The following is a 27,124-nucleotide window of genomic DNA, read 5'->3' as shown; positions in this document are numbered from 1 at the left end:
CTGACACACCAAAGCACTGAAGGTCTTTGTCTTGTTCTCATGGTGCAACTGGGTGGAAATATGGCTCCCAGTTGGAGGATGATTGAAGTCCTTTGATCAGCCCAGGTTAGGTTGCACCACGGCAGGGTCTTTCTGAAGTCCTTTGGTCAGCCCAGGTTAGGTTGCACCACGGCAGGATCTTTCTGAAGTCCTTTGGTCAGCCCAGGTTAGGTTGCACCACGGCAGGATCTTTCTGGAGTCCTTTGGTCAGCCCAGGTTAGGTTGCACCACGGCAGGGTCTTTCTGAAGTCCTTTGGTCAGCCCAGGTTAGTTTGCACCACGGCAGGGTCTTTCTGAAGTCCTTTGGTCAGCCCAGGTTAGGTTGCACCACGGCAGGGTCTTTCTGAAGTCCTTTGGTCAGCCCAGGTTAGGTTGCACCACGGCAGGGTCTTTCTGAAGTCCTTTGGTCAGCCCAGGTTAGGTTGCACCACGGCAGGGTCTTTATGGAGTCCTTTGGTCAGCTTAGGTTAGGTTGCACCACGGCAGGGTCTTTCTGAAGGACATGTGATTTTAAAGAGGATGATTGAAGTCCTTTGGTCAGCCCAGGTTAGGTTGCACAACGGCAGGGTCTTTCTGAAGGACATGTGATTTTAAAGATGATGATGTTTACTTTGCTGGAGAGACTCAGATAAGAACAGAGGTGGGACCTATACAGCGTGAGTTCATATAGAGGTAAGTCAAAAGATGGGACCAAAGTATCGCATTGAAAAATATTAATAGGAATCATTCAAGGCAATTTGAAAAATAAATGTTTTCAGCTGAGTTTTGAGAATGATCTGCACAATCCTCTCTTCCCTCCCCTCTCTCATAACTCTATCCTGTCCTCTCTCTTCCCTCCCCTCTCATAACTCTATACTGTCCTCTCTCTTCCCTCCCCTCTCTCGTAACTCTATCCTGTCCTCTCTCTTCCCTCCCCTCTCTCATAACTCTATCCTGTCCGCTCTCTTCCCTTCCCCCTCTCATAACTCTATCCTGTCCTCTCTCTTCCCTCCCCTCTCTCATAACTCTATCCTGTCCGCTCTCTTCCCTTCCCCCTCTCATAACTCTATCCTGTCCTCTCTCTTCCCTCCCCTCTCTCATAACTCTATCCTGTCCTCTCTCTTCCCTCCCCTCTCTCATAACTCTATCCTGTCCGCTCTCTTCCCTTCCCCCTCTCATAACTCTATCCTGTCCTCTCTCTTCCCTCCCCTCTCTCATAACTCTATCCTGTCCTCTCTCTTCCCTCCCCTCTCTCATAACTCTATCCTGTCCTCTCTCTTCCCTCCCCTCTCATAACTCTATCCTGTCCTCTCTCTTCCCTCCCCTCTCTCATAACTCTATCCTGTCCTCTCTCTTCCCTCCCCTCTCTCATAACTCTATCCTGTCCTCTCTCTTCCCTCCCCTCTCTCATAACCCTATCCTGTCCTCTCTCTTCCCTCCCCCCTCTCATAACTCTATCCTCTCCTCTCTCTTCCCTCCCCCATCTCATAACTCTATCCTGTCCTCTCTCTTCCCTCCCCTCTCTCATAACCCTATCCTGTCCTCTCTCTTCCCTCCCCCCTCTCATAACTCTATCCTGTCCTCTCTCTTCCCTCCCCTCTCTCATAACTCTATCCTGTCCTCTCTCTTCCATCCCCCATCTCATAACTCTATCCTGTCCTCTCTCTTCCCTCCCCTCTCTCATAACCCTATCCTGTCCTCTCTCTTCCCTCCCCTCTCCCCTCTCTCATAACTCTATCCTGTCCTCTCTCTTCCCTTCCCTCTCTCATAACTCTATCCTGTCCTCTCTCTTCCCTCCCCTCTCTCATAACTCTATCCTGTCCTCTCTCTTCCCTTCCCCCTCTCATAACTTGATCCTGTCCTCTCTCTTCCCTCCCCTCTCTCTTCCCTCCTCTCTCTTCCTCCTATCTCTCTTCCTACTATCTCTCTTTCTCCCCTCTCTCTTCCTCCCCTCTCTTCCTCCCCTCTCTCTTCCTCCCCTCTCTCTTCCTCACCTCTATCTTCCTCCTCTCTCTCTTCCTCCTCTCTCTCTTCCTCCTATCTCTCTTTCTCCCCTCTCTCTTCCTCACCTCTCTCTTCCTCCTATCTCTCTTTCTCGTTCTATGTTTTATTTGGTCAGGGTGTGATCTGAGTGGGCATTCTATTCGGATGTCTTGTTTGTCTGTTTCTGTGTTTGGGCCTGATATGGTTCTCAATCAGAGGCAGGTGTTAGTCATTGTATCTGATTGGGAACCATATTTAGGTAGCCTGTTTTGTGTTGGGTTTTGTGGGTGGTTGTCTCCTGTGTCAGTGTTTGTACCACACGGGACTGTTTTGGATTTTCACGGTTCTTGTTTTGTAGTTTATTCATGTGTAGTTTCATTATTAAAGAACCATGAATTATAACCACGCTGCATTTTGGTCCGCCTCTCCTTCCCAGGAGGAATCTCGTTACATTCTCTCCTCTCTCTTTCTCTCCTCTCTATTTCTCTCCTCTCTCTTCCTCCCCTCTCTCTTCACTCCCCTCTCTCTTCACTCCCCTCTCTCTTCCTCCTATATCTCTTTCTCTCCTCTCTTTCGCTCCTCTCTTCCTTCCCGCTCTCTTCACTCTCCTCTCTCTTCCTCCCTCCCTCCCCTCTCTCTTCTTCCCCTCTCTCTTTGTTCCCCTCTCTCTTCCTTCACCTCTCTCTTCCTCCCCTCTCTTCCTCCCCTCTCTCTTCACTCATAACTCACTTTCTTCACCATCAGTGATGGGATGACCAGGGTGTAATTCCCTGACACTCTTCCATCCACCATGCACCATGGCACCATCCACCATCCACCATGCACCATGCACCATCCACCATCCACCATCCACCTTGCACCATCCACCATCCACCATGCACCATCCACCATGCACCATCCACCATGCACCATCCACCATGCACCATCCACCATGCACCATCCACCATGCACCATGCACCATGCACCATCCACCATGCACCATCCACCATCCACCATCCACCATGCACCATCCACCATGCACCATCCACCATCCACCATCCACCATCCACCATCCACCATCCACCATGCACCATCCACCATGCACCATCCACCATGCACCATCCACCATGCACCATCCACCATCCACCATGCACCATCCACCATGCACCATCCATCATGTACATTTGTTTGCCAGTGAGATTTTCCTCAGAGGTGTTTTCACACGGCTATTCTAACTCTAAATCTGCCAGTATGCAACTCTTCTCCACTGGGGTCAGTGTTAAAGCAAGGCACTGCATTTTCTCCCAATGAGCAATTGCCTCGGGCCTCACTTCCATCAACTCCCTGTAAACACATTGCTGGGGCTCCAGTACCATTAAAACAAAAGATATCTTGTCCTCAGTGGTGAAGTTGGTGATACGTAGAGTGGAGCTGTTCTCAATCATTTGCCATACCATTTCATCCTCCAAGAAAGGTGCTAGGGAACTAATGATGTCCCAAATGTTCAAATATAACCACCGGACGGACGGTCACATTGTCACCACCCCTTGCCGTCCCACACAACAGGTCTACTGTCTCTCCTAACTGGATAAATGGCACAACTGGCTTCTTGCCTGTAGTTCTGCAAACGGTGAGGTCTATGTTCTTCTGTTTGGACCCTGTGCCATTTGTCCAGCACACCTTGTAATGCCCAGAGTTTGACTGAGTGAGGTTGTTGATCTGGAGATAAGAATTGTTCCTCAGATTCACAGATAGCTTTTAGACGATCCCATAAGTCTGCATCCAGGGTGGAATTCTCAGGTGAAGGGTTAGAGGTATTCACAGCATCAGACTCTCTTCAGGTGAAGGGTTACAAATCAAATCAAATTTTATTTGTCACATACACATGGTTAGCAGATGTTAATGCGAGTGTAGCGAAATGCTTGTGCTTCTAGTTCCGGCAATGCAGTAATAACAAGTAATCTAACTAACAATTCCAAAACTACTGCCTTGTACACAGTGTAAGGGGATAAAGAATATGTACATAAGGATATATGAATGAGTGATGGTACAGAGCAGCATAGGCAAGATACAGTAGATGGTATCGGGTACAGTATGTATAAATGAGATGAGTATGTAAACAAAGTGGCATAGTTTAAAGTGGCTAGTGATACATGTATTACATAAGGATACAGTCAATGATATAGAGTACAGTATATACGTATGCATATGAGATGAATAATGTAGGGTAAGTAACATTATATAAGGTAGCATTGTTTAAAGTGGCTAGTGATATATTTACATCATTTCCCATCAATTCCCATTATTAAAGTGGCTGGAGTTGAGTCAGTGTCAGTGTGTGTGTTGGCAGCAGCCACTCAGTGTTAGTGGTGGCTGTTTAACAGTCTGATGGCCTTGAGATAGAAGCTGTTTTTCAGTCTCTCGGTCCCAGCTTTGATGCACCTGTACTGACCTCGCCTTCTGGATGATAGCGGGGTGAACAGGCAGTGGCTCGGGTGGTTGATGTCCTTGATGATCTTTATGGCCTTCCTGTGACATCGGGTGGTGTAGGTGTCCTGGAGGGCAGGTAGTTTGCCCCCGGTGATGCGTTGTGCAGACCTCACTACCCTCTGGAGAGCCTTACGGTTGAGGGCGGTGCAGTTGCCATACCAGGCGGTGATACAGCCCGCCAGGATGCTCTCGATTGTGCATCTGTAGAAGTTTGTGAGTGCTTTTGGTGACAAGCCGAATTTCTTCAGCCTCCTGAGGTTGAAGAGGCGCTGCTGCGCCTTCTTCACGATGCTGTCTGTGTGAGTGGACCAATTCAGTTTGTCTGTGATGTGTATGCCGAGGAACTTAAAACTTGCTACCCTCTCCACTACTGTTCCATCGATGTGGATAGGGGGGTGTTCCCTCTGCTGTTGACTGAAGTCCACAATCATCTCCTTAGTTTTGTTGACGTTGAGTGTGAGGTTATTTTCCTGACACCACACTCCGAGGGCCCTCACCTCCTCCCTGTAGGCCGTCTCGTTGTTGTTGGTAATCAAGCCTACCACTGTTGTGTCGTCCGCAAACTTGATGATTGAGTTAGAGGCGTGCGTGGCCACGCAGTCGTGGGTGGACAGGGAGTACAGGAGAGGGCTCAGAACGCACCCTTGTGGGGCCCCAGTGTTGAGGATCAGCGGGGAGGAGATGTTGTTGCCTATCCTCACCACCTGGGGGCGGCCCGTCAGGAAGTCCAGTACCCAGTTGCACAGGGCGGGGTCGAGACCCAGGGTCTCGAGCTTGATGACGAGCTTGGAGGGTACTATGGTGTTGAATGCCGAGCTGTAGTCGATGAACAGCATTCTCACATAGGTATTCCTCTTGTCCAGATGGGTTAGGGCAGTGTGCAGTGTGGTTGAGATTGCATCGTCTGTGGACCTATTTGGGCGGTAAGCAAATTGGAGTGGGTCTAGGGTGTCAGGTAGGGTGGAGGTGATATGGTCCTTGACTAGTCTCTCAAAGCACTTCATGATGACGGATGTGAGTGCTACGGGGCGGTAGTTGTTTAGCTCAGTTACCTTAGCTTTCTTGGGAACAGGAATTCACAGCAGCAGACTCTCTTCAGGTGAAGGGTTAGAGGTATTCACAGCATCAGACTCTCTTCAGGTGAGGATCTGGTGATCAACCAGTAGTCTTCACCCACAGGAGTCGTGGAAAAGGAGGATTCTTCACCTTGTTCTTTCATTTCATAGGCATCAACGGCCAGTAGAATGCTGAGCTTTGTGACTGAAGCCATTCTGCTGCAAAATGTCTGTTCAATAGTTGGAACATACTCAGTCGGTGCTTCTGTGGTAAGACGTGACAAGCCAATAGCTTCATACATTCACCCTCATTTATCTTTCCCCTGGATGCTGCAGTGCTAGAGACCTCACGGAGTTGAGCTCCGTATTGACTCATCTTCTTTCCTGTGAGTCGTTGATAAATTGACATTTCAGAGCAGAGTGTGCTGAGTTGTTAGATCAGGAACTAAATGCCTATTGGAGGAGGGAGAAGTTAATTAGATTGTCACTGATTGTAAATGCTGATGGTGACAGAAACACACCAGGGATGTATAGCCTCAGTTTGTGTAGGTGGCATCCTATTCCCTATAGGCCATATACACCCTATTCCCTATGGGCCCTGATCAAAAGTAGTGCACTGCATAGGGAATAGGGTGCCATTAGGGACTTAGCCCGAGTGTGCGTGTCATATTGCATAACTGTCAACTGGAAATGTGTTTAGTAAGGATGATTTCACCATCTTATTACTGATACTAACCTGTCAGAGGCCATCTCCTGCACTCTCTCTCTTCTTGTCTAAATGTTTCAAATCAGTTCACAAAATACTGTATTTGTGAACAGAACTGAAATATGTGAAATAAGCATGTCTAGCACAGGTGAACTACACATGGTGATGAGTAACCTTGACAACACCTGAAGAATCGTGTTAGCAGATTAGTCACACACACACACACAACACCACTCACATAGTTGAGTACAAAAAACCCATCTCCATCCAGGCATTAATTTGCCTCATTTATTGCAATAGTGAGACAGTGCATGTTTTATTACAGTAGTAGTGGGGTGGGTAACCTTGTGATGTGCATCAGGTAGAGATGCTTTGGGGTCAGAGCAGTAGAACAGTCATTGAGTTGGAGACGGTAAGAGTTGGGTCATAAAACAATACTATACAAAATGCTGCAATCACAAATATTTCCTGTCTACAGATACAGCTGAGAGAGACAGCATGATAAAGGTACAGAACAGGAGCCTGGTGCACTGCACTGTACAGTACAAGTACAGACTGATACGCTGTCTGTCGTGACGGCTGTTAAGACCACTGGACATGCAAGTTGAGGTGGAATTTGAGATGCAGGAAGTGCGACATCCACACGTTTATGGTCTCTTGGTGCTCCACTTTCCTGTTTCTCAAAGAAAGGGTTTTAGGGGTGGACGAGTCAGAGGACAGTCTTATCCGCGGGTTGTGATGGAGATCCCGGCCGGTCGGAACTTCATCTCAGTAAAGGGAATGGACGAGTCTTTGCCCTTCCAGTCTATCCACACCACACCCTATAACACAGCACAAGCAGTTGAGTTACGTTCATTTAGTAGATTAAGTTGAGTTGACAAAACTTAAATTCAGTTACATTAGTTGATAGGAGTTGATAGCAGATGACACAACATCAAATAATAAGTCTGTTCAAATCATAGAGATAGATAGAGGACTCTAGTGCCTAAAATCCCATTTTATCATGGCCATCGTCATTGAGAAATTTCACCATTTTGAAGTGGGTGAACTGGGTGGGACTTCCTATGGGTTAATGAAGGATCACATAATTCCATCTGAGGGATCAGCCAATGAATTATACATGAGCAAACATTCCATAACTGCAGGTGGCAGTAGATCACCAACCTTGGCTTTATATCTGTTCAAACAACACACTCCATGTGGCAGTGTGCACCTTTTCAGTTTGTTTACCAACTCATAGAAGTAGTAGAATAAAAAAATGTACTAATTAAAAATGAAGATGGCCTTAATGGTGCTGCCCATGCGCTCACAGATGCCATAATTGAACAGATATAAAGAAGAGTCCTCTATCATTCTCTATGGATCAAATTGAAACACTGGAGATGTGGTGCAGTGTTTATAGCATATCAGCATTGGGGTGCTGTCTTAACAAATAACAAAGACCAGGAAAGGTACTGTAATCAAAATGTCAAAGCAACGACAAAAGCACTTAGTGGGATGATACTGGTACTAGTGGTACCTGGTTGTTGCTGTTGGTGCCATAGAGGCCGTTGAGGTTGGTCTTGTAGCAGTTTTTGTACCACCAGCCGCCCATGTAGGCCCTGGCACAGTGGATGCCCAGGGGGTGGGGTTCCTTGTCTCTGGTGGAGAATGGGCGCCCGTTGTGGTACCTCATGGAGTCACCTTATAGACGTGATGGGGAAGAAAGAAAGAAGTACAATTCAGGACCATTCCCACCCTCCACTTCAGTAAAATGTTTACTTTAGTGAAATTATGTGAATGGGATTGACCTCATATTGAATATTTGTTTGTGAGCTATTTGAGTTTTGGTTCCTCAACCTTAAGCACCTGCTCTGCTAGGCTCTGTCCTTACATTCTATCTTGGCTAGTGTACATTCTGCTCTGCTAGGCTCTGTCCTCACATTCTATCTTGGCTAGTGTACATTCTGCTCTGCTAGGCTCTGTCCTCACATTCTATCTTGGCTAGTGTACATTCTGCTCTGCTAGGCTCTGTCCTCACATTCTATCTTGGCTAGTGTACATTCTGCTCTGCTAGGCTCTGTCCTCACATTCTATCTTGGCTAGTGTACATTCTGCTCTGCTAGGCTCTGTCCTCACATTCTATCTTGGCTAGTGTACATTCTGCTCTGCTAGGCTCTGTCCTCACATTCTACCTTGGCTAGTGTACATTCTGCTCTGCTAGGCTCTGTCCTCACATTCTATCTTGGCTAGTGTACATTCTGCTCTGCTAGGCTCTGTCCTCACATTCTATCTTGGCTAGTGTACATTCTGCTCTGCTAGGCTCTGTCCTCACATTCTATCTTGGCTAGTGTACATTCTGCTCTGCTAGGCTCTGTCCTCACATTCTATCTTGGCTAGTGTACATTCTGCTCTGCTAGGCTCTGTCCTCACATTCTATCTTGGCTAGTGTACATCCTTTTACCTGCAGTGCCGGTGTATCCAGACACCTCGATGGCGTAGTGTTTGTCCACTGAGTCGATGGTGAAGCTGGAGTAATGGGCGTAGGCCGTGTCGTTGCCTGAACGCAGGTCCACTCTCAGGCTCACTGGGCCCATGCTGGTCAGGTTGTGAAGCAGCTCATTACCTGGATGGATGAGAGATAGAGAGAGAGAAGATTAGGACATCATTTAAAACATATACTATGTACTCTATGTTCAAGCTGTGAGCTATGTAGAGTACATACTGTACGCTTTGGTAGTAGCCTCCCTTTTGATGCAGTTAGCATGGTTGGGGTCAATTCCATTTCAATGGTGAGGGTGGGTAAAGAAGGAGGAATCTGGATATGCAGTCATTGTTTTAGCATTACCCACAGAGTTTTTAAACTACGGAGCGCGACATGGCTCAATGTGCCAGTAAATCAGCACAATTAACTTTTCCATTAATTTTTTTTCAAATTGCCACCATCTTGGAGATTTACTGAAGCTAATGCAGATTCCAAACAAGAATAATGGAAACCACTGTGTAATAGGACGAACTTAGCAAATGAGGTATTTGTGGTAAGTACATGGGGGCCGCCATCTTCATGCATGTCCTCTATTCAGTCAATACAAGAAGTGGACTGAAATTCCTATTTAAAAATGTTCTCATAGAGAAGGATTAAAGAAAATTGGAAAATGTATTTGTTTACTTCCTGAATTTACTGAAATGATAATAGAAATGACCCCATCCCTGAACTACAGTTTCCTGTTTGTCCTCTTCTGAGGACTTTGAGTGGATCTGCAGCATTGAGTTGAACCTTACCGAGCCAGAACTCCTCGCTGAGGTTTCCAAAGCCGGTAGTGTAGTCACTCCAGGTTCTGAAGAAATCTGTCTTCCCGTTCATTCTCCTCTGGAACACCTACAGTATGCAACACATTCACAAAGTTGATATTGGGAACAGACAGACTCACCATAGAAAATAAATATGCATAGATGTCCCACATTCATAGCCATTCTATCATTCCCCCAAAGGAAATGTGATTGTCAACCTTTGGAATCAGATGGCTGATGATTCAATCCCATTCAAACCCATGAGAGAGAGAGAGAGAGAGAGACAGAGACAGAGACAGACAGACAGACAGACAGACAGACAGACAGACAGACAGACAGACAGACAGACAGACAGACAGACAGACAGACAGACAGACAGACAGACAGACAGACAGACAGACAGACAGACAGACAGACAGACAGACAGACAGACAGACAGACAGACAGACAGACAGACAGACAGACAGACAGACAGACAGAGAGAGAGAGAGAGAGAGAGAGAGAGAGAAGCCAAGTATCTTACCGTCCAGCCTCCTCCCTCAGTCTCCATGTCACAGTAGACTCTGACTGCCTTCCCTTCCTTGCCCTCTGGGTAAAGATCCACCTCTCCTGACTGGAGCGCTCCGTTCAGCAGCTCCTGGGAACACTCCGTGGGGAATGGGAAGCGCAGTTTTCCTGAGCCGAGGGGATACAATTACTATAAGATTACTATACAATTACTACAACATTACTATACAATTACTATACAATTACTATACAATTACTAAAAGATTACTATACGATTACTATAACATTGCTATACAATTACTATATTCTCTGTAAAAGATAAGTAACCCTGTTGCCTTGAGTTGATGAAATGGAGAGACTCATGTGCAAAGTACATTTTCAAAATTCACCGCTGGTCTGTAACACCTACCTGTGATAAACTCAGTGGTGACAATAGATGTGTACTGCCCCTCTCTCTCTCCCTGTACCAGCACCGTGTACTTAGACATAGAGAACAGTCCAGTCAGCTTGTACTCCGTCACCGTGGAGTCCAGAATCACCTCCTGGGGAGATAGAGGGCCAGAGAAACAGATGTTTGAAACTGTTTTACCTCATGCACTGTTGTTTCACCTCATATAGTCCGTCCCAAATGGCACCCTATTTCCTATATAGTGCACTACTTTTGACTATGGGCCCTGGGTAAAAGTAGTACACTATAGGAATATGGTCATTTTGGACGCATCATTGTATACAGATGCAGGATCTTCATTTGATAGTATTTTTAAAAAATTGTTTGGAATTTGAGGTTTAAAAAGTCTTCTGAAGCTTGTAATTTCCACTTTGAAATTTCAGACTTGATTTTCCCTTAAGAAAAAATGTATCAGCCCTTATAAAAATGTCCATTACTTATAATAAACATAATTCACAGTTTCTGTTGCGGCAGGATTATTTTCCTGCTGTAGCAAACTGGCTCAAATGAAGATCCTACATCTGTAGCATTGGTATACAATATAGTAGCAGTATAGTTGTGGTATTAAGTTCATACGAATGTATCATGTGAGAAATAAAGCTCACCTTGACCTCCTCTCCTGCCGTCTGATAGGTCACTCTGTATCTGCTGAACGCAACACTGGGGGATTTCCATGATACAACAGCAGAACGAGCGCCCACCTCACCGGCCTTTACAGCTGAAGGACAAACCATCACACATACAGGTACGTTCTGTCCTGGTTCTTTTCCCTATACAGTAGGACCTCAGAAATCCCAACGAGTCGGGAATAGAGGTCGTGTGGAGCACTGAAATGTTTGTAACTTTGACCGGTCAGTCCGTAACTCTGAGCTTCAGATCTTTGAGGTTCTATGCTGTAGTTACATGTGATGTTGTGCAGTGTGTTTCCCCCCTGTGTACTCACCACTGGCCGTTGTGAAGGTGGTAGTGATGGCTGTGCTCTGCAGACTGTCTTTCTGACTCAGGGCTTTGACTGTGTACAGGGTGTCTCTCTGCAGCCCTCTCAGCTGCTGCTCTACTGAGTTACCAGACACCATCACTGTCACTGTTACATTGGGAGCTGTGGGAGAGACAATTGAGAGGGACAGGGGATGCAGCTTAGGCTGGATTACAGCTTGGAACGTGAGTAGAACAGTATACAATGTACAGGTGTAGTTATACTAGCTACGGTACATACTATATACTACATGAGGTTGGTGGCACCTTAATTGGGGAGGACGGGCTCGTGGTAATGGCTGGAGCAGTTCCTATGTGTTTGATGCCATTCCCTTTGCTCCCTTCCAGCCACTGTTATGAGTTGTCCTCCCCTCTGCAGCCTCCACTGGTCTACAGTGCCTTCTGAAAGTATTCAGACCCCTTGACTTTTTCCACATATAGTTACGTTACAGCCTTATTATAAAATTGATTCAATAGTTTTTTCCTAATCAATCTACACACAATACCCCATAATGCCAAAACAAAAATATATATATATTTGTTTGCTAATTTATATATATATCAAATATATATATATATATATATATATATATATATATATATATCACATTTACATAAGTATTCAGAACCTTTACTCAGTGCTTTGTTGAAGCAACTTTGGTAGTGATTACAGCATCAAGTCTTCTTGAGTCTGATGCTACAAGCTTGGCACACTTGTTTTTGGAGAGTTTCTGTCAGGTTTGATTGGGAGCGTTGCTGCACAGCTATTTTCAGGTCTCTCCAGAGATGTTCAATCTGGGCCACTCAAGGACATTCAGAGACTTGTCCTGAAGCCACTCCTGCATTGTTTTGGCTGTGTGCTCAGGGTTGTTGTCCTGTTGGAAGGTGAACCTTCGCCCCAGTCTGAGGTCCTGAGTGCTCTGGAGCAGGTTTTTATCAAGGATCTCTCTGTACTTTACTCCGTTAATCTTTCCCTCGATCCTGACTAGTCTCCCAGTCCCTGCCGCTGAAAACATCCCCACAGCATGATGCTGCCAACACCATGCTTCACCGTAGGGATGGTGCCAGGTTTCCTCCAGATGTGACGCGACGCAGCTGTTCCCAGACGCAGCTGTTCCCAGACGCAGCCAAGCCAAAGAGTTAAATCTTGGTTTCATCAGACCAGAGAATCTTGTTTCTCATGGTCTGAGAGTCTTTAGGTGCCTTTTGGCAAACTCCAAGCGGGCTGTCATGTGCCTTTTTACTGACGAGTGGCTTCCGTCTGGCCACTCTACCATAAAGGCCTGATTGGTGGAGTGCAGCAGAGATGGTTGTCCTTCTGGAAGGTTCTCCCATCTCCACAGAGGAACTCGGAGCTCTGTCAGAGTGACCATCGGGTTCTTGGTCACAACCCTGACCAAGGCTCTTTTCCCCCGATTGGTCAGTTTGGTCAGGTGGTCAGCTCTAGGAAGAGTCTTGGTGATTCCAAACTTCTTAATTTAAGAGTGATGGAGGCCACTGTGTTCTTGGGGATCTTCAATTCTGCAGACAGTTTTTGGTACCCTTCCCCAGATCTGTGCCTCGACACAATCCTGTCTCGGAGCTCGATGGACAATTCCTTTGACCTCATGGCTTGGTTTTTGCCGTGACATGCACTGTCAACTGTGGGACCTCATATAGACAGGTGTGTGCCTTTCCAAATCATGTCCAATCAATTGAATTTACCACAGGTGGACTCCAATCAAGTTGTTTTATTCTTTATTTAACTAGGATGACCAATGGAAATAGGATGCACCTGAGCTCAATTTCGAGTCTCATAGCAAAAATGTCTAAAAACCTGTTTTCACTTAGTCATTATGGGTTATTGTGTGTAGATTGCTGAGGATTTTGTTTTTATAATAAGGCTGTAATGTAACAAAATGTGTAAAAAGTCAAGAGGTCTGAATACTTTCTGAAGGAACTGTATAACTATAGTTATACTACTGTATGTATGTTCACCGTATCTTTTCATCAGGAAATGATACCACACTCACTTTTTGCAGACTCATAACTGATGATGAAGCGGTCTACGTGGCCCATGGCGGGGGTCCATTGCAGCACTGCCTTGGTATCTGTTACGTTAGTTGCTTGGAGAACAGTTGGAGGGGCAGGTACTACAGTCCAAAGACAATGTGTTTTACATGGTGAATTTAGCTAAATAACAATTATTGTTATGCCTTTATGTCATGTTTTAAAACACTTCATTGTTGTCATATTGCAGGGCAAGACAACTGAAACTGTGGGTAAAAATAAGGCAAATGCACTCTGGATCGTTCTGCACTCCACGTCCAAAGCAGAATGCATGATGATGTACTGTAATGGTGAGTTGCTACAGCACAATAGATCTAGGTAAGTGTGGTGATCACCTGTGGTCATGATGGCAATGAGGGGATCACTCTCTCTCTTCCCCATGGTGGACATCACACTGACCTCGTACGTGGCCCCCGAGGACAGCTTGGACAGAGACACCTGGGACTGCAGGGAATCCACAGACACAGAACCAGTCTCTCCTGTCAGGATGACAGACACAGAACCATTCTCTCCTGTCAGGATGACAGATACAGAACCACTCTCTCCTGTCAGGATGACAGACACAGAACCACTCTCTCCTGTCAGGACGACAGACACAGAACCACTCTCTCCTGTCATGATGACAGACATACTGTAGACACAGAACCACTCTCTCCTGTCATGATGACAGGCATACTGTAGACACAGAACCACTCTATTCTGTCATGATGACAGACATACTGTAGGCACAGAACCACTCTCTCCAGTCATGATGACAGACAGACACAAAACCACTCTCTCCTGTCACGATGACAGACATACTGTAGACACAGAACCACTCTCTCCTGTCATGATGACAGACATACTGTAGACACAGAACCACTCTCTCCTGTCAGAATGACAGACAGACACAGAAGCACTCTCTTTTGTCATGATGACAGACATACTGTAGACACAGAACCACTCTCTCCTGTCAGGATGACAGACAGACACAGAACCACTCTCTCCTGTCAGGATGACAGACAGACACAGAACCACTCTCTCCAGTCACGATGACAGACAGACACAGAACCACTCTCTTTTGTCATGATGACAGACGTACTATAGACACAGAACCACTCTCTCCAGTCATGATGACAGACAGACACAGAACCACTCTCTCCTGTCATGATGACAGACAGACACAGAACCACTCTCTTCTGTCATGATGACAGACAGACACAGAACCACTATTTTTTGTCATGATGACAGACATACTGTAGACACAGAACCACTCTCTCCTGTCAGGATGACAGACAGACACAGAACCACTCTCTCCAGTCACGATGACAGACAGACACAGAACCACTCTCTTTTGTCATGATGACAGACATACTGTAGACACAGAACCACTCTCTCCTGTCATGATGACAGACATACTGTAGACACAGAACCACTCTCTCCTGTCAGGATGACAGACAGACACAGAACCACTCTCTCCTGTCAGGATGACAGACAGACACAGAACCACTCTCTCAAGTCATGATGACAGACAGACACAGAACCACTCTCTCCAGACATGATGACAGACAGACACAGAACCACTCTCTCCTGTCATGATGACAGACAGACACAGAGCCACTCTCTCCTGTCAGGATGACAGACAGACACAGAACCACTCTCTCCAGTCATGATGACAGACAGACACAGAACCACTCTCTCCTGTCATGATGACAGACAGACACAGAACCACTCTCTCCTGTCATGATGACAGACAGACACAGAACCACTCTCTCCTGTCATGATGACAGACAGACACAGAACCACTCTCTCCGGTCATGATGACAGACAGACACAGAACCACTCTCTCCAGTCATGATGACAGACAGACACAGAACCACTCTCTCCTGTCATGATGACAGACAGACACAGAACCACTCTCTCCAGTCATGATGACAGACAGACACAGAACCACTCTCTCCTGTCATGATGACAGACAGACACAGAACCACTCTCTCCAGTCATGATGACAGACAGACACAGAACCACTCTCTCCAGTCATGATGACAGACAGACACAGAACCACTCTCTCCTGTCATGATGACAGACAGACACAGAACCACTCTCTCCAGTCATGATGACAGACAGACACAGAACCACTCTCTCCTGTCATGATGACAGACAGACACAGAACCACTCTCTCCAGTCATGATGACAGACAGACACAGAACCACTCTCTCCAGTCAGGATGACAGACAGACACAGAACCACTCTCTCCTGTCATGATGACAGACAGACACAGAACCACTCTCTCCAGTCATGATGACAGACAGACACAGAACCACTCTCTCCAGTCAGGATGACAGACAGACACAGAACCACTCTCTCCTGTCATGATAAAAGACATAGTAACACACTGGTCCTCTGGGGAAAACAAATGGCACCCTATTCACTTTATGATGCACTACATTTGACACATAGGGAATAGGGTGCCATTTGGGACACCGGCCATGATTGACACTTAAAGAGTGTCAGTGTTTGGGGATGACGGAGGTATTTTGACTGAACAGCTGATCTGTCATTCATTAATGGAGCACACAAGAATGCTACAAAAGTTGTATCTTCCACTTGAATGATTCTGGTGAAGCCCTTGTGCTGACAAATGGGGTGTGAAAAAACTATTTTTAAAGTGTTCAAAGTTTCATCACCTTGTCACTTATAGTAGGGTTTCCCAAACCTGCCCTAGCACTACACAGCTGATTCAAATACTCAACTCATTGTCAAGGAGGGGCCCTAGGACCGAGTTTTAGAAAACCCTGACTTAGAGGTAGATAACATGATAAAAGCTAAGGTAACTTACCCGTGACTGAGTGAGAGTATGTGATTTTGAAGCCGGAGATTTTGTTCTTTGGTTTGGACCAGGACACAGAAAGAGAGGCTTCTGTCACGTTACTAAACACCAGCTCGGTGGGTGGCTCAGGCCCTGCATGGGGAAGAAAATGAATAAGGAAGAGGAGAGGCCAGAAGAGGATATTTAAAGGAACCTCATATTCATTGTCTCCAGCACCACACCAGTGTCAACATGTGTGAAAACAGGGCGTTTCTATATTCTGTGTGTTAAAAAGACGAGTTGGAAGGTCCTATAAACTGCTTCTCTGTCACATCACAGGGTTGGATTAAAAGTAATAAAATTGTGATTTTCAAAAGGAGTTTCTAGCCAGAAGGAGGGTGGGTCTTTTCTTGCTCCCCAGGTCACAGTGAATGTCATTGTGTTTTTAAAACGGTTACCTTTTGATCATTTTTTTACTTTATTTTTCACATATGTCGACACTGGCATTGTACTGGAGACAACGAACATGAGGCTGAAACGTGGTGAAGGAAAAGGTTAAAAAGTCACTAAAGTCCCAGTAAATGTGAAGTATAGAAAATATAGATACAATGGGATATTCTGTCTCAACACAAGTGATGATTTAGTGCAGCCACAGTTTAAATAAAAGAGAGACATGCAGGCTATCCAATACATGAATGAAAAGATACATTACTATAGGAGTTATTCATAAAAAGTTCTGGTGAAATATTCTGAATAAGTCTCTATGTGGGTTTGGTTCTCCTAACTACCTGTCATGGTGGTTACTCTGTGAATCTTGGAGCGGGATCCGGGAGTGGTGCCACATATGTGCAGGGAGTATCGGGTCTGAGGTCGCAGGTTACTGAACTCCACAGAGCGAACGCTGTCGGGGAGAACAACGGACACCCTCTTTGTGTGAGCTTTACCTCTGGAGCTACCGGGAGCTTTAGTGGGGAAAGCCACAGTTCCATTAGGGCTCTGTTTTCGGATCTCAATGGTGGAGTTTATGACTCCGGCTACTCTGACCTCTTCCCCGAGAGCAGCTCCCTCCTCCGCCTCTTCCTCCTCCTCTTCCTCATCCTCTGCCCTGTGCTCTCTTCTGGACACAGTGAAGTTCTTAAACATGGCTGTTGGGGCCGACCATGTGAGGGTGAAGCCGTACGTGGTGATGTTCTGAACCTTCACAGAGCCAAGTCCACGGCCCACTCCTGTTCCTGCTTTCCTGGTGGTGTTTTTGGAAGACTGGATAGTTGTTGTGTTGTTGCTGAAGACTTTGACTTCAGAGGTGGTCTCCACAGTGGTCATGTTCACAACATACTGACTATTCCGTGGGACTGGCTTCCCTTTGCCTGACCCTGTCTTCACAGTAGTTTTAGATGTGCCTGAGGAGATGTCTGCCTCTGTCTTAATGTCCTTTGTAAGGGTGATCTTGCCTGTCCCAGCCTTAGTGCTATCAAAAGCCAATGACACCTTTGTAACGTTCATAGTCCCCTGAACTAATTTCACCTTTTTGACTGTTTTCTTTCCAGATGTTAGAGTCACATTCTTCTCAGCCAACGTCGACTGCTCCAGAGTCTCTTTTCCTGACCGGGTTTTGTTCACAAACATCTTCACAGTGCTTTGGGTGACATTGGCTTGAGGCTGGTCTTGGAGGTTGCCAGCTTCAGCATTGGCTTTACCTGCAGATTCCTCCTTCACTGTTCCTTTCAACTTCAGGTCAGGTTTAGACTGCTTCTTTATAACTGTCGTTTTGCCTTTGCTCTCTTGCTTTCTTCCTCCATGGTGTTTCAACAGAACCTGTCCGACGGTTGGTCGGCCCAGTCCAGTCTTGGTAGCATTGGAATGGGTGGTTTTGGTTTTAGTGACAGTAACCCCTTGTTTGGCTTGTGTCTTGGTGAGCCCTGCTTTTACACTTGTGGTCCCTTTTGTTTTCCTTTTGATGTCAACATCCTCTTTGGCGGCTGTAGGTTTCTTTTGCTCTGTTTTCTTCTGGAAGAGGATTTGGTCTGCCTTGGTCTTCTTCCCCTGCAGACTCTCTGTGATAGCATTGCTCTCAGGTGATACCTTCAACGCCACCGTCTCCACCGTTATCTGGATTTTGTCTTTGGTACCTTCTGGAGATGAGAGAAAATAATATGTGTTCCAATAAACACACAAGCATACAACTTAGAATGAAGGAATGTATATTAGGCATGCATTCTAAGTGGTGTGCTTGTGTGTGGCGACTGGAACCTTAGATTATGAGTTGCTAGTGTGTCTCTAGCTGAATTGCAATAAAGACAATCAGATCAAAGAAGACAAGTCAGATCAAATGAAGAAGGCACAGTAACTGACTTTTACTGCAGTCAGCTCCAGCTGTACATTTACTGCAGTCTAGACCAAGGAACCCTGGGAGGCAGACACACTTTCCCTTCTCACATTTCCCATTCGCACTGCAGTCATTGGGACATGGGCCTTTGGAGCAGGAAGCACCTGGTAGGAAGGGGAAGAGAGTATACAGTATGAAACAAGACAGAGCAAACATCAAAAGATGAAATTTTAATGTTGGTTACCAGAAAGACTCTGGATTTAATTCAAACTAGCCTCATGGATAATCTCCATATCAGAATGAAGTTATTATATGAAAGAGGTTTGCGACTAGGAGGTTACGGTTATGTGTAACTAAATAAGACCAGTCGTACATTTACTCTTCATGAGGGACATCTCTTTCTCCAACCGGCCAACACGTCCTTTCAGTGCTGCCATCTCAGCCACACATCCCCCGGTGCAGGAGGTAGGAACCAGACTGATGCGGTGGGTTAGGGTTAGAGGAAAGCCAGGCTTCAGCTCGTGGGTCTGGGTCTGCTCCTTGGTGCGGTTGCTAACGTCGCTCTGGGTGTCCTTACTGATGCAGCCAGAGTCAGAAGTGATGAGCACCTTGATGGGGATGGGATGCGGCAGTGTGATGGAGGGTTTGTCTTTGGTTGTGGTCTTTGGACCACTGGCTGTTGGAGGTTTGAGGGGGGTTGAGGGGGCTGGATGTGTCTGATTGGTTGCAGCTGGGCTTATGGCTTTCAGAGTGGGCTTAGGGGTCTCTTTGGTGAGTTTGACGAGCATGGCTGTTGGAGGTTTGAGGGGGGTTGAGGGGGCTGGATGTGTCTGATTGGCTACAGCTGGGCTTAGGGCTTTCACAGTGGGCTTAGGGGTCTCTTTGTTGAGTTTGATGAACATGGCTGTTGGAGGCTTGAGGGGGGTCGAGGGGACTGGATGTGTCTGATTCGCTGCAGCTGGGCTTAGGGTTTTCGGAGTGAGCTTAGGGGTCTCTTTGGTGAGTTTGACGAGCGTGGCTGTTGGAGGTTTGAGGGGGGCAGAGGGGGCTGGATGTGTCTGATTGGCTGCAGTTGGGCTTAGGGCTTTCACAGTGGGCTTAGGGGTCTCTTTGGTGAGTTTGATAAACGTGGCTGTTGGAGGCTTAAGGGGGGTCGAGGGGGCTGGATGTGTCTGATTCGCTGCAGCTGGGCTTAGGGTTTTCACAGTGGGCTTAGGGGTCTCTTTGGTGAGTTTGACGAGCGTGGCTGTTGGAGGTTTGAGGGGGGTCGAGGGGGCTGGATGAATCTGATTGGCTATAGTTGGGCTTAGGGCTTTCGGAGTGGGCTTAGCGGTCTCTTTGGTGAGTTTGACGAGCGTGGCTGTTGGAGGTTTGAGGGGTCTTGAGGGGGCTGGATGTGTCTGATTGGCTATAGTTGGGCTTAGGGTTTTCGGAGTGGGCTTAGGGGTCTCTTTGGTGAGTTTGACGAGCGTGGCTGTTGGAGGTTTGAGGGGGCTTGAGGGGGCTGGATGTGTCTGATTGGCTGCAGTTGGGTTTAGGGCTTTCAGATTGGGCTTAGGGGTCTCTTTGGTGAGTTTCACGAGCGTGGCTGTTGGAGGTTTGAGAGGGCTTGAGGGGGCTGGATGTGTCTGATTGGCTGCAGTTGGGTTTAGGGCTTTCACAGTGGGCTTAGGGGTCTCTTTGTTGAGTTTCACAAGCGTGGCTGTTGGAGGTTTGAGGGGGCTTGAGGGGGCTGGATGTGTCTGATTGGCTATAGTTGGGCTTAGGGCTTTCAGAGTGGGCTTAGGGGTCTCTTTGTTGAGTTTGACGAGCGTGGCTGTTGGAGGTTTGAGGGGGCTTGAGGGGGCTGGATGTGTCTGATTGAGTGCAGTTGGGTTTAGGGCTTTCAGAGTGGGCTTAGGGGTCTCTTTGGTGACATTCACGAGCGTGGCTGCGGTTTTTGGTTTTGCGAGGGAGAGGGTGAGTAGGACGTAGGGTTTCGGTTCACTTCCTGTTCCTTTGGCGTTTCTTTTCTCATTGGTTACTGGAGTTTGAAGGGAGGGGAACGGGGTTAGCAGGAAGAGGAGGGCTAGAGAAAACAACATTTTGAGGCAGAATAGTTTTTGGATGGTCCGAATTCCAACAGTTCTATAAACTCCTTCCCCAGTGTCTCAGTGGAGAGGAGGCTAGACAATCCACCAGGGTTATCCTACAAATGAAAAAGGAAAAAAACAAGTCAGCCAAGACGAGTTTACTCAGATTACAGTTTATTAACATATGCAAAGCCATTCTGGAACCAAGTCATAAAGTTAGGTTTGTGCTGTGGCCATTGGCTGTAGAGGCATGTAGTGACTACGAGCCAGAGGCTCAGAGCACAACAGATAAGCACTGTGTTCACTACTAGTAGTATATTCTGCGGTGCTGCTGTACATTTTCACTGGACGTTTCCTCTCTCCTTCTCCAAACACATACACTGAACCCTTTCCTCACTTTGCTCCTAAACTATTCGTTTTTTGCTCCCTCACCAGGTGAAGAAAGGGGCTATTATACCGTACAAACCCAACTACTTGTAGTAGCTCTCTCTAGAAGTCCTCCTTGAGGTCAAACCCCCACATCCAAACTGACAAAGATTATTTGGAATGCTTTCAATGAGAACATTATGTTTATCACAGGAGGTTGGTGGCACCTTAATTAGGGAGGTAAAGGCTGGAGCGGAATCAGTGGCACATATTTTTTGTTTTTTTTACATATACATACATTTTACGTATACATTTTGCATACACATTTTACATACATGGTACTTTTATATAAAGCAGTCACATAACAATAATACATTACCAAACATCAGCTCTTTAATCCCACCCCTCTGCCACTCTCAGCCCATCCCACCTATCACCATCGACCTCAGCTCTTTAATCCCACCCCTCTGCCTCTCTCAGCCCATCCCACCTATCACCATAGACCTCAGCTCTTTAATCCCACCCGTCTGCCACTCTCAGCCCATCCCACCTATCACCAATAGACCTCAGCTCTTTAATCCCACCCCTCTGCCACTCTCAGCCCATCCCACCTATCACCATAGACCTCAGCTCTTTAATCCCACCCCTCAGCCACTCTCAGCCCACCCCACCTATCACCATAGACCTCAGCTCTTTAATCACACCCCTCAGCCACTCTCAGCCCATCCCACCTATCACCATAGACCTCAGCTCTTTAATCCCACCCCTCAGCCTCTCTCAGCCCATCCCACCTATCACCATAGACCTCAGCTCTTTAATCCCACCCCTCTGCCTCTCTCAGCCCATCCCACCTATCACCATAGACCTCAGCTCTTTAATCCCACCCTCTGCCTCTCTCAGCCCATCCCACCTATCACCATAGACCTCAGCTCTTTAATCCCACCCCTCTGCCTCTCTCAGCCCATCCCACCTATCACCATAGACCTCAGCTCTTTAATCCCACCCCTCTGCCCCTCTCAGCCCATCCCACCTATCACCATAGATCTTAGCTCTTTAATCCCACCCCTCTGCCACTCTCAGCCCATCCCACCTATCACCAATAGACCTCAGCTCTTTAATCCCACCCCTCTGCCACTCTCAGCCCATCCCACCTATCACCATAGACCTCAGCTCTTTAATCCCATCCTTCAGTCACTCTCAGCCCATCCCACCTATCACCATAGACCTCAGCTCTTTAATCCCACCCCTTTGCCACTCTCAGCCCATCCCACCTATCACCATAGACCACTCTCGATTGGTTTCCATATATTTTTCAATTGTTCTGTGATGTTTTACTTAATTTTTAACCTTTCTAATCGTAAAGTATCCACAGATTGTGAGCTAAAGATGAAAACCTTTCCTACGAGTATTATTATATTATTTATTGACTGACTATGGCTTTCCAAATCGCCAAACACTGCTATTTGTAAGATTAATTTTAAGTGCCTGTTGTTATTTTTGAACCATTCCTGAACCTATGACCAGAAACAAGCTACATAGGGGCAATACCAGAATAAATGATATATTGATTCTGTCTCTTCGCAGCAAAATCTACAGAGCTGAGATTGTTGTATGCCCCACATATATATAAACTCAGCAAAAAAAGAAACGTCTCTTTTTCAGGACCCTGTCTTTCAAAGATAATTTGTAGAAATCCAAATAACTTCACAGATCTTCATTGTAAAGGGTTAAACACTGTTTCCCATCCTTATTCAATGAACCATAAACAATTATGAACATGCACCTGTGGAATGGTCATTAAGACACTAACAGCTTACAGACGGTAGGCAATTAAGGTCACAGTTACGAAAATTTAGGACACTACAGAGGCCTTTCTACTAACTCTGAAAAACACCAAAAGAAAGATGCCCAGGGTCCCTGCTCATCTGCGTGAACGTGCCTTAGGCATTCTGCAAGGAGGCATGAGGACTGCAGATGTGGCCATGGAAATAAATTGCCATGTCCGTACTGTGAGACACCTAAGACAGCGCTACAGGGAGACAGGATGTACAGCTGATCTTCCTCACAGTGATAGACCACGTGTAACAACACCTGCACAGGATCGGTACATCCGAACATCACACCTGCGGAACAGGTACAGGATGGCAACAACAACTGCACGAGTTACACCAGGAACGCACAATCCCTCAATCAGTGCTCAGACTGTCCGCGATAGGCTGAGAGAGGCTGGACTGAGGGTTGTAGGCCTGTTGTAAGGTAGGTCCTCACCAGACATCATCAGCAACAATGTCGCCTATGGGCACAAACCCACCGTCGCTTGACCAGACAGGACTGGCAAAAAGTGCTTTTCACTGACGAGTTGCGGTTTTGTCTCACTAGGGGTGATGGTAGGATTCACGTTTATCGTCGAAGGAGTGAGTGTTACACTGAGGCCTGTACTCTGGAGCGGGATCGATTTGGAGGTGGAGGGTCCGTCGTGGTCTGGGGCGGTGTGTCACAGCATCATCGGACTGAGCTTGTTGTCGTTGCAGGCAATCTCAATGCTGTGCGTTACAGGGAAGACATCTTCCTCCCTCATGTGGTACCCTTCCTGCAGGCTAATCCTGACATGACCCTCCAGCATGACAATGCCACCAGCCATACTGCTCGTTCTGTGCGTGATTTCCTGCAAGACAGGAATGTCAGTGTTCTGCCATGGCCAGCGAAGAGCCCGGATCTCAATCCCATTGAGCACGTCTGGGACATGTTGGATCGGAGGGTGAGGGCTAGGGCCATTCCCCCCAGAAATGTCCGGGAACTTGCAGGTGCCTTGGTGGAAGAGTGGGGTAACATCTCACACATCTGGTGTAGTCCATGAGGAGGGGATGCTCTGCAGTACTTAATGCAGCTGGTGACCAAACTGTTACTTTTGATTTTGACCCCCTCTTTGTTCAGGGACACATTATTCAATTTCTGTTTTCCACTTGCCTCCATTTTTGTGTTAGTGCTGCAATCAGTTGTTTGTAAGTTTGGATTGAGCAGATATTCCCATATATTTTCGACAGCTGCATATGTGACATAACTCCTCCGTTTCTATCCATAATATCATGAATAAATATAATACCATTTTTAAACATTTTTTCCATAAAGATGTTTTTTTTATTAATCAGTATGTTTGAGTTGAACATTTGTTGTAATATTTGTAATATTTGCTTTATCTTTTATTTCATTTTAGCCCCCAAAGTCACATTCATTATATAAATAGACACGTTTCATTTTGTCTGGCTTAGCATTCCAAATAAAATGAAATATTTTCTGCTCATATGATTTAAAAAACGAGTCTTCTAGAGTAGGCAGTGCCATTAGTAAGTAAGTTAACTGTGATAAAACCAAAGAGTTATTCAATGTGTTTTTCCATAAATAGACAAGTATTTACATGGTTGCAGAATTGTATCTATTTTTGCTAACTTTCTATTGAAATTGATTGTGGAAAGTTTTTTTTTTGTTGAGATGTGAATACCAAGTATGTCTACTTCTCCATCCGCCCATTAAAGTGGTAAACTACAAGGTAGTGTAAACAATGTATTTTTTAACGATCCAATACATAATATGGTACACTTGTCATAATTAGGTTTTAGTCCAGAGAGGCTAGAAAAGTGATCAAGATCTTAAATGAGACTGTGAGACACTGTTTTTATCCCCTGGATTTCAAACCCTTTGATGTTCTTGTTGGATCTCATTTTAATAGCTAGCATTTCAATGGCCATTATAAATAGATATGGAGACAACGGACAGCCTTGTTTTAATCCTCTTAAAGCTCAATACTTTCTGAGAAGTAACCATTATTTACTATTTTACATCTGGGGTTGCTGTACATAACTTTAACTCATTGTATAAGAGATTTGCATTTATTTATAAATTCTAGTCATACTTTATCAAACGCCTTTTCAAAATCTGCTAGCAAGTTACTTAATTTTGTAGTGGGAAAAAGTAGGAAAAAGGTGTCAGGACTGGGAACTGAGACCTAGAGGGTCCTGCTGCCCTGTCGGTGGTGAGGCTGTGCAGAGGTGGAACAGAGCCTTACTGTATGCTGCTCACTGTGCGTCTTTGACTAATGAATGTCTTACATCATATACACCCGCGCCTTATGAAAACCACCAGGAGAAATATGCTCAGATTAAATGTATTTCTTAAATCTCTGGAATTAATTGAATGAGGAAGCACATAGCTATGCAGTAGCTAGTACATTAGGAGCATACAGAACATCTGTAATATAATGACATTTATGAAGGGTGTGCACAACTACTGTGTTAAATAAATGATTTATAAAGCGTTACTAAAACACCCAGACTACAACCATGCTTCTCACCACTATTCATGTGTTGATGTTCCATTGTACTGTACCTCAACTAATTACATGGACAACTAAGTTCTGAAATTAGATTACAACTCGTTAGTAAGTACATTCACTTTTTGTAATTGGAGAACAATACTAGTAAATTCATGACTATTAACATTAGTACTGACTTGGAATGATGTAGATCATTGATCATTCAGCACTGGCCTCTCTTCTCACATACCCCACAGATTTAAGAACATAGACTGATGATGACCATATTTCATTGTATTTCAAATGTAGTATTCCTATGACTTTATTTAACTATAGATGCTTGACTCTATGTTATTTTAATTGTTCATTCATTAATAAAAAAAACGTTTGAATAACATGATCATCCATAAGTTTGTAGGAAAAGGTGAAACTTACCTGGACAATAATTCCCTCCTGTGACTTAGTGTGTATCAGTCTTTTGCACCTCATATAGACTTCTGCCCAGGCATGAAGGAGGGAGGAGGAAGGAGGAGAAAGAGAGAGAGAGAGAGAGGGAGAGAGAGAGAGAGAGAGAGAGAAAGAGAGAGAGAGAGAGGGAGAAAGGAGACCACCACTAGAAAGAGGGTAAAGTCTGCTCCTACTTATATACCCCCCATACTTGACCATACTGTTCATGCTACTCTACACTACACTTACATGTACATAAACACAGTCAACAGGTGTTGTTTTTTACTCAACATCATCAAACCTGATGTATTACAGCCATCAATAACAGAAAGCCTGATCCAGACACCATCCTCTAGTCTCTAAGACTAGAGCCTTGTTCAGTCAGAAACATGTTTAGCTAGAGTGTGAAACAACAACACTACTGCATATTTAGCACACACACACACACACCCTCTCCGCCCCCCAAAATAATAATACTCATGCTTTTTGTTTTGGGGGGGGGGGGGGGGGGGGGGGGGGGTTGTGGTCCCCCCAGATAGCAAATTAACAGGTCATAGGCAAAGCAATGTTTTTTGAATTACAGGAAATTTGCTTTAAAACTGCAAAATGTTCTCTGTGTTGAATAGCAGAAAATGAACCACAGGTATTGGCCGGCGAGCTTGTGCCACAGACCTGCAGTACTGTCTGTGTGAATGGCGTTTCTGTTGGAGGTAATATGATAGAACTACAGGGGTGTTATGTAAGTGACTGAATAGCTAGCAGATCTAACAGATGCTGTATGAAGGAGGCATTGCGTATTTTACCCACATTACCACCCACCAGCCCACCTTTTGTAAACCACATACACACACTTCACGTGCGCACGCCTGCACACACCCGTATTTGCACAATCAAACACATTTGCGTACGCAGACACACATAAACACACACAGACACAGCACAAAATGGGCACAAACATACACAAATACCCCCCACACACCAACAGCTGCACAAACCTGAGTGGTTATGGTACAGTACAATGGATCTTTACACCTCCCTGCCTCTTGAAAACACTCCCGACACCAGAATGTCCCCCGGACCATTTTCAATGCCTTTATCTCAATGACCTGCACTGAAAACACACTGGAAACATACTGGAAAACTACAGCCTCAATATAATATCCTCCTTTTCTGTCATGTCCCCTATGGGTGAGACATCGCTACGTCCCTAAAGGCACCCTCGTCCCTATGGGATGCAGCCAATGACTCCAGTGATAACATTTACTGGGTCAACCTCACACACGCTCCACTTGGGTGGTCTGTTCTCAGCAGCACCTCCATCTGGTGGCAACTTCCA

General features: G+C 45.8%; 1 protein-coding gene across 3 annotated transcripts; it reads right to left on the bottom strand.

Annotated features, from left to right (window-relative positions):
- Window positions 1-6,491: 6,491 nt before the first annotated feature.
- Window positions 6,492-25,924, bottom strand: LOC110520727 (tenascin). Of its 3 annotated transcripts, none has more exons than XM_036965726.1 (15): window positions 25,777-25,924; window positions 18,968-20,782; window positions 18,621-18,758; window positions 17,057-18,400; window positions 16,299-16,421; window positions 13,816-13,992; window positions 13,444-13,563; window positions 11,400-11,555; window positions 11,062-11,174; window positions 10,418-10,550; window positions 10,025-10,176; window positions 9,493-9,589; window positions 8,675-8,836; window positions 7,751-7,914; window positions 6,492-7,052 (listed from the first exon to the last, which is right to left on the bottom strand). In XM_036965726.1, exons 2-15 carry the CDS (start codon window positions 20,676-20,678, stop codon window positions 6,954-6,956), a joined length of 4,689 nt encoding a protein of 1,562 aa, XP_036821621.1. In that variant the 5' UTR covers window positions 20,679-20,782; window positions 25,777-25,924; the 3' UTR covers window positions 6,492-6,953. The 3 variants fall into 3 exon arrangements, with proteins under 3 accessions (XP_036821621.1, XP_036821631.1, XP_036821624.1); XM_036965736.1 differs by having other exon boundaries at window positions 13,816-13,959; XM_036965729.1 differs by having other exon boundaries at window positions 17,057-18,397.
- Between the last annotated feature and the right edge of the window lie 1,200 nt (window positions 25,925-27,124).

Source organism: Oncorhynchus mykiss, chromosome 3, assembly GCF_013265735.2.
Source record: "Oncorhynchus mykiss isolate Arlee chromosome 3, USDA_OmykA_1.1, whole genome shotgun sequence".
NCBI classification, from domain to species: domain Eukaryota; kingdom Metazoa; phylum Chordata; class Actinopteri; order Salmoniformes; family Salmonidae; genus Oncorhynchus; species Oncorhynchus mykiss.
This window is presented reverse-complemented; position numbering and strand designations above follow the sequence as displayed.

What these genes read in the sequence shown, in the direction of transcription:
- LOC110520727 (XM_036965726.1), bottom strand. Translation starts at nt 20,678, where the DNA reads ATGTTGTTTTCTCTAGCCCTCCTCTTCCTGCTAACCCCGTTCCCCTCC. An exon ending in ATACTCTCACTCAGTCACGG is followed by an intron (nt 13,993 to 16,298) that starts GTAAGTTACCTT and finishes TCATCCTGACAG; the next exon opens with GAGAGAATGGTTCTGTGTCT. An exon ending in TGGATACACCGGCACTGCAG is followed by an intron (nt 7,915 to 8,674) that starts GTAAAAGGATGT and finishes CACGTCTATAAG; the next exon opens with GTGACTCCATGAGGTACCAC.